A 14,377-nucleotide genomic window follows, 5' to 3' on the forward strand; every position below is an offset into this window, starting at 1 on the left:
AGTGGGTTTCTTGCCATCACGAATTGATCCAAAATTTACTCTATTTAAAATTCATTATCACATTGTACTGTTAAACCTATTTGTGTGCTCTGATCTTACTTAGTTTTATATTTATTTTATCATATTTTCTTTTGATTCTACAAAGAGCTTTGCTTACTGTATTTTGTGTCTCTTAGGCCTGGAATGACTACCAACTCGTATGGGACGAAGCCGATTATGGTGGAATTAGTGTGCTCAGATTACCTCCAGACAAAGTATGGAAACCGGACATTGTGCTGTTCAACAAGTGAGAAGTAGTTTTTTACTGTGATTTTGTTATCGTCAAAATAATACTAATTAACACTAATTGGCCGTCATTGAAATATCACATTTCACCTAAATTATTTCACGAAAATTACATAATAAGTTTTGGATATGGCTGTTCGCGAAAAGAAAAGCGGTCCTTTACCATTTGTCTACATTTTTCGTATAAGCTGCGAAACGATTTTTCACTTCAGATACATGATATTTTTATTTAAAAACAAATAAAAAATTACTTGACCGATAAGTTTCCGAATTAAAAAATACATTTGTTCAGAACGATCACCCACTGCAGGTTTAATATTAAAAACATTTTCAATACTCACTACCCTTATTTATCTTTAAAAAAAATTATATCAAAACAAAAACTTTTAACTGTTTTTGGTTAGGCCCGGCATGGACAGGTGGTTAGAGCGCTCGACTCGTAATCTGAGAGTCGTGGGTTCGTATACCCCATCACATCAAACATGCTTGCCCTTTCAGTTGTAGGAGTGTTATAAAGTGACGGTGAACCTCGCTATTCGTTGGGACAGCCCTTTGTAGCTGTGATCTGGATTCTAGATCACTTTTAAGCATTTTTGTTATGATGGGAAACTAGAGCAAGTCGCAGTTTTTGGTTTATCCCTCAGTGGAGTGTGATTGGATGTGTACCAAAGTTCGTGAGCAGATTAAGGTTGAGCCTACTCACCACATTATATAAAATTAAATGCATCAGCAAAAGAATTTCTGAATTTTCGAAGGTAAAATTTGACGTTATGCGATATAAACGCATGCAATCTTGAAAATGAACGGCGGATCGAGGGTATGCAATCCATGAAATTGCTATTGTTTAAAGTCTTGATTCACTTTAAGGCAAACCTACATTACGGGCTATCTACCGTGTGAATCGAACATTCAGTTTAGCGTTATACGCGCTGAAAAGTTTACTGTTAAGTCACTGCAGGGGTTAATTGTTTACGCATTATTGTGTAAAAACATTTGTTGCTGTTTCTAATGATAACGAGAAATTATAAATTTAATACTTACAAAACAATATGTAAAATGTTCCATTTTTCACAAAACCTTTTATTTATAATTTGTATGCTGATGTAATATTGGAATATAAAGTAAATATTCGTTACCAATTACAAAAACACTTCATATAACATTTAATAAGAAATCACACTAGTACTTACACAGAAACATGGGTGTTTACAGATGGTGGACCTTTCTTCATAAAATCAATAAATCGTACTCAGAACACACTATAGCCACCACGAATTTTCAGTAAAAATGACTATGACTTACCATTTCTTACCATTGACATTAGCTGGTAATAAGAACACAGGCCCGGCATGGCCAGGTGGGTTAAGGAATGCAACTCGTAATTCAAGGGTCGCGGGTTCGCATCCTCATCGCACCAAACATGCTCGCCTTTTCAGCCGTGAGGGCGTTATAATGTGACGGTAAATCCCACTTTTCGTTGGTAAAAGAGTAGCCCAAGAGTTGCCGGTGGGTGGTGATGACTAGCTGCCTTCCCTCTAGTCTTACGCTGCTAAATTAGGAACGGCTAGCACAGATAACTCTCGAGTAGCTTTTCGCGAAATTCGAATACAAACAAATACAGTAATAAGAACACCCTTCTCATTACTAGCTAATGTCAATGGTGAAACTGTGTAATGACCCACACGTGAATGTTTTTATTCATTTTTCACTTTCACGTGTACTATTATTTTTTATTCTTCAACTAACAGTAGTTAGTGTACTTTCAGCTGAAACAAGCAAGATTGTCTATTTACGATTATTCCAGACATATATTTTTGTTTATATAAAACGCGCTACTTGGAGATATAATTAGATTTGAGGATGGATTGGTAGAGAGTGTGATGAGTAATAACACCGCATCGGGTATCCATGCGCCCCACGCTTTGTGTTTCTGACTCACAGAAATCATAATAATTGGCTAAAATTTCCCATTGCGTTTGCTTGGTTTGCTCAAGGGTATACATTGATGCAACACTTTAAAATTTTGTTTAATCGAAACCCTCAGCTACAACTCTTGGCATGGCTAGGGGGTTAGGGTGCTTGACTCACAAACTGAGGATTGTAGGTTCAAATCCCCATCACATCAGACGTGCTTCCCCTTTCAACCGTGGGGACATTAGAGTGTTTTTCATATAGCAAAGCCACATCGGGCTATCTGCTGAGCCCACCGAGGGGAATCGAACCCCTGATTTTAGCGTTGTAAATCCATAGACTTACCGCTGTACTAGCAGGGGGCTGGGGGCATTAGAACGTAACGATCAATCAATCCCATTGTTTGTTGGTAAAGAGTAGCCCAAAAGTTGGCCGTGGGTGGTGATGACTATCTTGCCTTCCTTTTAGTCTTTCACTGCTAAATTTGGGATGGTTAGCGCAGATATTCCTCTTCTAGCTTTGCGCGAAATTAAAAAAAAGAAACAACCAATAAAAGAAACACTTTAAAACATTTCCCACAGTAATAAATACTATATGCTACACACCATATACAAATTAAATTGTTTGCCATGTAGTACAAAATCGTTGGTAATAAAAATAATGAGAATAATTTAGGTAATAACAATTATACAGATATAATACACAAGGTTACTCTAAGCCTAATGTTTACAGCCTGCCAAATAACTGCTGTATTCTTTCATCTCGGCTGGCAGAGCAAGTCATGTGCCTTAAGGAAGACTAAATAAGAAATCGGTGTCAGCAAAATATTGGGGGTGGAGCAAATAATATTTAGTCCCTAGATTAATTATTGGAAGGGTACGTGACCCTCGGACCACTGGTCCACGTGTAACAACACTGATAACAATTAGGCACCACATTATTTGTTATACGGAATTCTGGCGTTTAGATAGGTTCGGTTTTCAACGTTATGATTTCTTTCAATTGATAGGATTATAGTTAGGTAGGTTGTACGGTTTGTATGCGGACTTACAACTTTAGAAACAGATAGTCCAATGTGTAGCTTTGTGCTTCATTACAAATAAAAATTAACAAACATTAAGGCTATGTTAATGTAAACACGGAATTAGTAAAACATGAACGAAAGCCCTTTTTTATTTTTTTGATCAACAAATGTGCATATTTACAAGTAATTAACGTATGCACTGCCACGAGTTCGAATTCTATCATCGAAAATGCTCGCTTTTTCAGTCGTGGAGCCTTATAATGTGACAGTTAATTTCACTATTCATTGGTATAAAATAGCCCAAGTGTTGACTAGCTGACTTTCCTCCGATATATTACTTTAAAATTAAGGACGAATAACACAGACAACCCTAGAGTAACTTTGCGCGAGGTTCAACAAACAAAGAAACAAATTTTTGGAATTGGAGAACTTTGATCTACAAGATGTTATTACTGATACGAAAAATTTACTTGTTTTCCTCTTTCAAAACTTTATATGAAATAATCGCGCAATAATATTTGGAGTAATAGAAAGTTTACTTTTAATTACATTTTATTGTAAAAATAAAGAGGCGATTTATTATTATGTAATTAACTTCACATATTACACTATTTTCAGTTACATTACTTGTTATCTGTCCTAACGTAATGGCCCGACGTGGCCAGGTGGTTAAGGCACTCGACTCGTAATCTGAGGGTCACGGGTTTGAATCCCTGTTTCACCATACGTTCTCGCTGTTTCAGCTGTGGGGACGTTATAATATGACAATCACTCCCATTATTCATTAGTAAAAGGGTAGCCTAAAAGTTGATGGTAGGTGGTGATGACTAGCTATATTCCCTCTAGTCTTACATTGCTAAATTAGGGACACCTAGTGCAGATAGACCTCGTGTAGCTTGTGCGCGCAATTAAAACAAACCTAACGTGATTCTTTGCATAACGTCATATAAATCGTAACTTATGTTTATATATTCCACATTTTGTAAAAGTTTCTTCTCTCTGAAGCTGTACGTGAAAAGTAATATGCAGATCTTGAAAATTCCCTTCAGTTGTGGAAAAAATATAGACTTAACCCATCAGTTGTTTTTATATACGTACGTTTTGTTGGAGTAGCCTTTCCATCTGTTTATTTATTTATCTTATATAATTTTTTCTTGTTGTGAATTATTTTATTGTTGTAAATTATTTAATAAAAGACAGATTTAAAGGTACATAATTCTACTATTTGCATAGAAAGCGCAATATGCAAAAACACATTAACCATTATTTTTTTCTGTTTTAAGCTATTTTTATGTTTTTAAAATCCCTGAACTTCGTTCATGCTTCTCTTAATTTTCTCATCAGCGCTGATGGTAACTACGAAGTTCGGTACAAGTCCAACGTGCTCATTTACTCGACAGGCATAGTGATGTGGGTGCCGCCAGCCATCTACCAGAGCTCCTGTACTATTGACGTCACCTACTTTCCTTTTGATCAGCAGAAATGTGTCATGAAGTTTGGGTCGTGGACCTTCAATGGTGATCAAGTGTCCTTAAAATTGTATGATGACAATAACTGGGTTGATCTATCCGATTACTGGAAGAGTGGGACCTGGGACATTGTGGAGGTTCCAGCTTTTCTCAACGTATACAATAATTCTAAGGAAGGAAAGCCAACGGAAACTGATATTTCCTTTTACATTACAATTAGGCGGAAAACACTGTTCTATACAGTCAACCTCATTTTACCAACTGTTCTAATTTCATTCCTTTGTATCCTTGTGTTTTATCTTCCGGCCGAAGCAGGAGAAAAGGTTACTCTAGGGATTTCCATTCTCTTGTCTCTTGTAGTATTCTTATTGTTGGTGTCGAAGATCCTGCCTCCAACGTCTCTGGTTCTTCCGCTTATTGCAAAGTACCTGCTTTTCACATTCCTCATGAATACGGGGTCAATATTGGTTACAGTAATTATTATTAATTGGAACTTTCGTGGGCCAAGAACCCATAGGATGCCCAATTGGATTCGCATAGCATTCTTAAAATACTTTCCAATCCTCTTGTTCATGAAAAGGCCCAGGAAGACGAGGTTGGAATGGATGATGGAGATGCCAGGGTATGGTATTCATCAACACTACCATGGGTCGCCTAAGACCAAGCCCAATAACTTTAAGAACAAAACAGATTTTGTGGAACTTTCTGATATCCATCATCCTAACTGTACCGTAACTAGAAAGTCTTCTTTAGAGTTGGAGATTCAGCGAAGGGACAGCGAATCAACAGATACACTATTTCTAACTCCAGAAGCTTATCGGGCCACAGAAGCCATCGAGTTTATTGCAGAACATTTGCGAAGTGAAGATGAGTACATTCAGGTGAGCTAATGTTGTTTTTCTTAATGCACACTAACTCTTAGAGCTTGTTTAAAGTTACACACGTGAATTTATTATATCTTTTAATTACCAGAGTTACCTTTTTATTTCAACACTCATTTTTTTGCTACCTATCTACTTTTAATTGTTGTTTCTCACAAATGAATACTTGATTATCGAATTAAAATGAATGGGATATTTGTACCTATAATAGTTATTTTAACAAGCAGTTATTCCAACACATAAGGAAAATGCAACCACTAAATGAAGATTTTTAACTTATGTTATTAACACAGATATTTATCTTGTTAATAGAAGCTTCTAATATTGCTTTCTTCCCTGTATGTTATGAAAAATGTATTGTTTAAAAGGTTTAACTTAAAATTTTCAATGAATTGTTTTGTTGTGCTTAATTACTTACAATATTTTGATAAACAATGCAAGTAAAATATGTTTAGAAAGTATCATATTATACAAAGACTTGTAGGGAATAAGAGTATGTTTGATAACAGTATTTAATATAAGTACGAGTCAGTGGTAAAAATAAACTGGTTCTAAAATTTTAAAATTAGCTATGGATTTTTATAATCACGTGCTTGGACACCCCTCATTGATGCTTTTTACTAACTAATGGGTTGCTGACGGGTTGAAGTTGCTAGTTGTTGGATAATGTGACAGAAAACAAGCCATAAACACTCAGTGGTATCCGTAAAATTTGTATGTATATTATTTCGTTTAGCCTTGAAAAATGAACAGTTGTATTTCACGTAAGTTTTTACAAATTCTGAATTCTTCTGTAGAAGATGTTTCTGGAGAATTGTTTTAGTTTAATACTTCGTTCTGCACCCAGTATCAATCATGTTGACGTTTTCTCCATATTTTTGCTCAAGGGATGAGTAATGACTGTATGTATATATATAATTGATGGTATTGGTTCAAGTGTGTATAGTCCTTTCCGTTTAAAGCCGATTTTCTTCTGACTTCTTTAAGAATATCTAGAACTTCTCACGACTTCTGTTATTTAGACCAGTGACATTCATTGTCCTGTGGATATAGATAAAAATATCGACTCTTCGGTTTACTTTACATTTCTTCTTCAAGAAACTTAGTTTAACTCCACGATACATTTATTGCCACTCATTTAATTTGCAATTACTATGATTCTTTGGCTATCAGTACACCTGAGAATACCACAATGTAAGTTAAAGGTACAATTTTGGCGATATGGCAACAGAACTTGTCGTTCGATGTTGTTATTGGTTTTTCTTTTTGCTGCTTCTTTTGTAATTGTACAGATTACAAATTTTACTTCAGCAAAACCTGTAAATATCATTTTTCAGACCATGAAGTTATGAGTAAGAGAAGAAAGTTGAAGTTCTAGGTAGACTTTAATATGAGAGTAACAGTGTCTAAGAGAAGTCCTCTCCTGGATTCTTACATTAGCATGTTGCTTCAAGGGTTCATGTCTACAATATTCACAGCTGCAAAAGCAAGAAGGAAATCTGCAGCCTGGTACTTCTACAGCTGCTGGCCAACTTTTAGCCTTTATTCAAAGAAGGCATAGTAATTTGAGGGCTGATTTCCCGAAACCAAATGAGAAGAACATTATGGAACAACAAGACTGTTTCTGTTAAAGGCAGCTAAATTATATCCTCTCTGTCCATTGTCGCCCATGATCAACCAAAGAGATTGGGAGAAGCAAAGTTTGGGTGAAGTCTGTCAACTGGAGCTGTCTTATTGACAAGAGAAACAACGGAAATTGACGGTTTGGTCAGGAGAACATACAGAGTAGGCAAAAGCTTTTTTGGAATACTAAGCATGCTTTTGGAACTATTATTGACCATGAATAATAACTGGAACTACAGAGAACTGGAAGACGTGTTGTTATATGGACCTTGTCATTCTGTGGGTCAGGAGCATGGATTGAACATTTCTATGAATTTAGAGATACCTAAACACAAATAAAACCGTTTGCCCTTGATGTCATAGGTGTCTCAGCTACAACCAGATATATCTTGTTTATTAGTCACAAATATTTATTGTTGAGACAAGGTGAAGCAGACATTTCCTTCAAAATTCGAAGACACGATTAAAGAATTGGACTAGTTACTTAAACACTTCAAATGCTTGATGTGACTAGACTCAGAGAAAAGCGGTAAATAAGAAGCAGCTCTGTAACTAGAATACAGTCATAGCTAATTTATAACAACACTATTATCCACTAGGCTGAATTCAAGACTCGAAGGAGAGGTGGAAACTTTGGAATATATGCAGGTAATTTGCGTCAACTGCATGGGAAACTAAGTTTAAAGTTCGAGAAATGACTGCCAAGTAAAGCAATGAGACACCACGTAGGTATTAGACATTACTTTCTAACAAGGGCAGTACTAATGGTGACTAGGTTTGAAATAATAGCTTCAAGGAAAAAGGTCACAGAAGAAGAATTGTACAGAAATAGCTGTAATTATTGTACTCTGGCTGGACTTCTCTCCAGAGACGCCTGGAAAATTAAAGCAAATATTAAGCAAATATAAAGTTGTGATGAACTTCAGCACCGCCACATCCAATAACAGTGAGTGGACAAGACTTCCCATGGTGGATTGTTTCGGTGGCATGCTGGTAGGCCATACCTTGTCTTAGAATAAGACTTATGAAACATGAAATTTTACACAGCATTTAGCAGATGCTGGAGAGTTGAGGACCAGTTATGGATAATGCTGCTACAGTTCCATAAAACTGAAGAACCCAGGTGATGGGGCAAGTAGTCAGCTTGTATTCAAAAGTTTTTGTCAGTCTATTTCTGGCCAGTTGATGTAGACTTCATTCTGATAAACGTTAAATTAACTAGATGCTAGTGGAGAGGCATGTCCCATAACAAACTCTTGGTGTTTTCACCTACATGATGAAAGTGATTATCTCCAATTTTGACTTAGACATTGGAGTCTTGGGGATGGACCTAAAATAAATTATCAAATTATACAATTGATTAAATTTTATCAAATTAATTTAATTGAACAACAGATTTGTCCCGAGAGTAATGGACTCTATTCATGTACTTGGAGGAGTGATTCACATTATGTTTGAATGTATAAACGGCATTCCATTATGTATTACAGAACTGATCTAGTATATTGGTAAAAATCTACTGAGGTAATAGAACATATGCTAAATCACTGTCTCTTGTTCAGCTTGCTACACTTGTTTGAACAGTTATCTATCTGAAAATAGCATAGTTCTGGTCTTGAAATGTAATTACAATCATTCAGCTGAAATGGTCATTTGTCTAATAACTGAATGTATGTAGCTGAAACTAGCTGTATTGATAAAATTGATTTTGCTTTACTACTATGAGAGCAAGTGCACTGTTATCAGAATTTCTGAGATCATTGACTGATAAATAAGCAAGCAAGTGAGATTTCACACAGTTGAGAACACACAACTTTATGAGTATGCTTGACTGATCCCAGTAGTTATACTAAGAAAACGAATGTTATAGCAATGTCTTGTATTAATTTTATTTGAGTTAATCATAGAACTGCGAAACAAAATTCTGAGATATGATTTTTAACTCTGATATAGCTATAGGTCTCAAAAGCTTTTAGGCATGTGATACTTTATACTTTGCATAATGCAAAATGCAACAGGATGCTTCTCACTTATGTGCTAACACTTAAACGTAGTTTTCTGTCTACATTTGCATCAAGACAATGAGCAATAGTATAAAGATCTTATTGTGAGATCTACCTAAAAGAAAAGCTGGCAAATACAAAGTTATACTAACAAGAAGTTGTTTGTTATTCTTTGTTTAAAATAGCCCTGGATATACTCGGACTTTCACCTGTAGATTGGATGACGTAGTCAATATATCTGGTAATTATTGAGTATTTTATTGTTGATTAATTTATTAACATAATCCATCACTGTATAATGTCCAGCACGATTCTAAACATTTGAAGAAATCCACTTGGACCAAGGAACAAATCTTAACGTCCAACTATTTGCTAAGTTGTGTAAGGTTTTGAAGAATGTATATTACAAACCATGAGAAGCTAACGTTTATGAAGTTTTTATTTCACGAAACTGTATGGGATAAACATCTACTATATCTCACTGCCTGAAATTATTGCTACAAATTCAAACGCATTTCTACACTGAAAGGGAAGTGTGACTCTTATTTTCTGAGTTATCAAGTGGTATACAGGTGTAGAGTTATATTCCAGTTAAGATGTTTACACCATACCATATGATAACGACTTGATTAGACTATAAGTAAGACAGTTTATACCATTAAAATTAATGCCTAAAACATTTAAAATTGGCTTGAGTGAAGATGTTTTCTAGGATTTACAATACATTCAGGTGCTGAAAGGACATTGTGATCTTTGACTTCCTGGCATCTATGTGAAATGTTTTGATGAACTTCAGTGGGATATTCATGTAAAAAACGCATGACATTGTATATGTGTATGAATGTGCAAAATACAGTTAAAATTAAGCCGCGGACCAATAAACCGCGAAATCTCTTAAGCCGCTGTAGCAAGTCTTGTCCCAAAATTTTTGATGTATTAAATCTACTACCTGGCTTTTTTAAAGTTTCTCACACTCTCCTGGTCTTTATAACTTTAAGGGGATATTTAAAAAGGATTTGCTTTAATTTGGGAAATAAATAAAATATATTACAATAGAAATCGACCGTTAATCTACCTTATCCGCTCTCTATGTCAGCTTTATGGAGGCCGCCATTGTTACCGAATCACACCTCTCCATACATTAAAGTTAATCCGCAGTAAATCCGTAAAAAAAGTGATCAATAATTAAAGTATTATTTTTAATTTGATAATCCGATATTTTTTATGGAATTGTATAAATATTGGCCACAAACCCAATAGAAATCACTTCAGTTTCTGAATTAATAGTGAGCATATCATATTGACATGGCAGCCCGCATGTAACACGGGAAGACGAAATTTTACAGGGAAAAGCGAACCATCGCAATGCATTGGTCGTTTGTGTTAAAACGGCACTTGTCAATTGTATCTGAATAGTCTATACATTAATATTATGATGATCACGCAATGGCCCGGATGAGGCTCCTCGTCGGAGCTGTTGGAGACTTCGGCTTTTCAGTCACAAAGGTTTAAGCCGCAGACCACTTAAGCCGCGGTTAAGCAGGTTGACCTCCCCAAATACCGCAGCTTAATGGCGCTCCACCTTATAAGTAGCATTTAAGCATAAATATACAAGATTTGAACGTAAGATCCACAGGTATAGTGAGGGAGTAGTGCTTTTCGTCAGCACAGGAAACAGATTAAGTGGGGTTATTTATGTTGGTAGAGTCCTTGTTTCGCAGAATTTAAGCGCTATTTCTTTTATTGTGAGGCTTACTGTAGTGAGTGGATAAACCTCTAAATGATGGTTTAGTATAGTGAGAATTGGACTTCTGATGTTTTATAGCCACATATGATAATAAATGTACTTTGCCATTGAATATCGTACTTAGCCTATATTTATTGGTGTGTACTGACATACTGTGTAGAGAGCAGAACAAATATTAATTGAGGTTGAATGATATTTGGCTGAAAACTTATTTTGTCTAAATTTTTTTATGATTAGTTACTTCATGAGAAACTCCAGTTTATTGTTTCATAGACAGTAATATGCTAACGTGTATCGAGATATAGCAGACAGAAATAGCGACTTAGCTTTAGGAGGCATCTCTCGGACGGACTACAGCTGACACTGAACCCATATTCTACCGGCAGAGTCCTCACATTGTGGCTCTTTGTGAAACTGTTAGTTGCTTCAATGTGAAATTTATGGAATCAGTAGCTCTTTCCATGGCTAACACCTCATGATCAAACAACTTACAACTGGGACCGGACAGGAAAACATCATCCTATCCACCAGGGCCAAAACACTGGATGTAAGCCAGTCCAAACCACGGGAAGATAAAAAAAACAAAAAGCACTACTACTTGATCATATTGACCACTGGATGTTGCATGAAAATCCACAGTAGTAGAGATATGTACACGCATATTTAGTTGGTGTACTACATTTCCAACCCAAAGAAGACCTTTCCAAAGTTAAAGTTTGAGAAAATACCCAAGAAACAGTGAGAAATTATCATTACCACCATAGCTGTATCAATGTCAACAAAAACACACGCATTATGCTTACCGCCATTCTAAACTAATGGTAATGCAAAAATATTAATAATATTAATAAAACATTAATATGCAATTAAGTTGGATATGAAAATTTGATAACTTTAGTTTCTTTCTGCTTCCATCTTTTCTTATTGTTTGTTGTTTTAGAGCAAAGCCATATTGGGTAGTTTGCTGTATCCACCAAAGAGAGGTAAATCCCTGACATAGCATTGTAAACCTGTAAATGCTCTGCTTTCCCTTAAGAAGACTCCGACCTTTATAGTTAAAACAATCTCTCTGCTCTTTATCATTTCATGTAAATTTATTATATTACAGTAATAAATGGAAGCTTAAGAAATATTTAGCATAACATAAAAAATCAGTTGTAATTGTTCAAAGTTGAGAAAAGCATAACTAAATAAATGAGAAAGTAAATCTTACAATTTCATACGTTTAGACAGTACAAAATTTCAGAAAAAAATTGATGTTCTATAAAGCTGATCCAACAGATCTATTTGACACTTCAGAAGTTTTTGAAAAACGATTGGAAAACTTTTATTCATTAAAAGTATAGAAAAAGTTATTAAGTAACACATAACATTACAGATTTTGTATTAAGCCAGATGCTCCACAGAACATTCATCGGTTATAGTACAAACTTCGTCAGTTAAAATATATAACTTGTAAAGAAAACCTTTTACATATCCATAGTGGAAATAAGCCATTTTTCATGGCCAGATGGTTAGGGCGCTCTACTCGTATATCTGAGGGTCGGGGTTTCGCATCCCTGTCACACCAAACATGCTCGTCCTTTCAGCCATGTAGGCGTTATAATGTTACAGTCAATCCCATTACTTGTTGGTAAAAGAGTAGCGTAAGAGTTAACAGTGGGTAGTGATGACTAGCTGCCTTCCATCTAGTCTTGCACTACTAAATTAGGGACGGCTAGCGCAGATAGCCCTCATGTAGCTTTGCGCGAAATTCAAAACAAACAAATAAGCCATTTTTATCCAATGTTGTATTTATTGTAACGCTGGAAGTTAAACCTCAAAGTGATTTATTTTTTTATTAATCACATTACATAAAAATATATTATATAAAAATCACATACAAAAATATTTAGTAATAGTTTCAAGGCTGGTTGCAAATGTTAGGGAAAAAACGATAAATTTAAGTTTTTATAGTTTATCCAACCAAGAAATATGATTATCGCGTTAAAAAACAGAGAAAAGTTTAAATAAGATGATATTTTTTCAATAATTGAATCTATTTGTTTACATTTAGTATTTTCGTCTTATTTGATAAATGTGGAAAATGTCCAGAAAATCACTTTCAATATTGTTTATATCTTCCGTAAAAGCCTCCCGCTAGTACAGCGGTAAGTTTACGGATTTACAACGCTAAAATCAGGGTTTCGATTCCTCTCGGTGTGCTCAGCAGATAGCTCGATGTGGCTTTGCTATAAGAAAAACACACCTTACCTAAAAATATATTAAATTTCACACAAATGTATACGCTAAATGTTTCGACATTATCCAAATGACAAGAATATTTACACCATATTGAAGACCTTCAAATACGAAATCTAATTTTATGAACCAGTGTTCTTTATGCCCCGAGGATTACTGAGACAATGTGTGTACTGCACAAGGAAGACAATAAGACAATACAAAGTTAGTGTAGATAGATGATTTTGACTGACATTCTGGATCTAAAGCAAGTAAACCTTAATTGAAATATTTGTGCAGAGAAGACCATCACTTTCACTGCTTAACAACCATCCTCAGAAAGATGTATATGTGTGTATGATTCAGTGTCATTAACCTCAGATATTTGTACACAGTTTTGTAAAATCCAAAGCCACATTCCGATCTTTTCACACAATGATCAGTTGCGTGTTAAACCTATGGTCTCTATAATCTATTAGAGTTTATTATGTGTTTTAAGCATACATTATGGGACAGTAAAGCCAGTTTCTGTGATCTGTACAAGTTGTTGCAAAGGGAACTAACAATTCTCGTATAAACCCTTATAATTCAATATGTACATAGAAGTAGATTTCCTTGGTGAAAGTTTAAGTAAAGATACCATGTGAAAATCGAAGTGCTTCAGTTATGGTCTAAACAAAGCAATACGTTTCCTTGGTTTTGCTTGATACTACCAGTGGTTGGTGTTCAATTTCTCCAAGATTGCTACAGCAATATCTGCTCTCAATTAAGCCAATTGGCACTCTAGGTGTAATGAGAATAAATTCTAGCATAAAACTATTTGTTTTTCACATACAGAAAATAACCTTGGTTATTTCTAAAGCTCTCTCGAAACTTGCGTGAGGTAATTAGTGAGTGTTGAGGGTTATTTACTGCATCATTAAGAGGGCCAAAACTTTGATTAGTGCTTTATGACAGAACATTACTAATATGTGTGTGCAAAACCATGGATAACCTGATCTGTTGCACCAGAAGAAATTCACGCTAACTAGGAAACTAATTTCAATAGCTTACTGTTCTCCGAGTTGATTATTAAGCTAGTATGGTTGTTTTTTCGGGAAACCAATAACTGAAATCACTTTCAGACTATTTCTTAGGTAATACTGTCTGAGAAAGCATTTATATTACATTCTGTGTGTATGCTTTCTTGAAGCAAAGTCACATCAGGCTATCTA

The 14,377-nt window shown here is 35.2% G+C and overlaps 1 protein-coding gene across 1 annotated transcript in view; it reads left to right on the forward strand.

Moving 5' to 3' along the window:
* Window positions 1–14,377, forward strand: part of LOC143249403 (acetylcholine receptor subunit beta-like 1) — a 68,337-nt gene that overhangs the window by 40,550 nt on the left and 13,410 nt on the right. Inside the window, exons 4-5 of the mRNA XM_076499197.1 lie at window positions 177–286; window positions 4,565–5,570. Of these exons, the coding sequence (XP_076355312.1) occupies window positions 177–286; window positions 4,565–5,570 (1,116 nt within the window). The remainder of the gene's footprint in view (window positions 1–176; window positions 287–4,564; window positions 5,571–14,377) is intronic.

The sequence above is a fragment of the Tachypleus tridentatus genome, chromosome 4 (genome assembly GCF_004210375.1).
Source record: "Tachypleus tridentatus isolate NWPU-2018 chromosome 4, ASM421037v1, whole genome shotgun sequence".
NCBI lineage: Eukaryota > Metazoa > Arthropoda > Merostomata > Xiphosura > Limulidae > Tachypleus > Tachypleus tridentatus.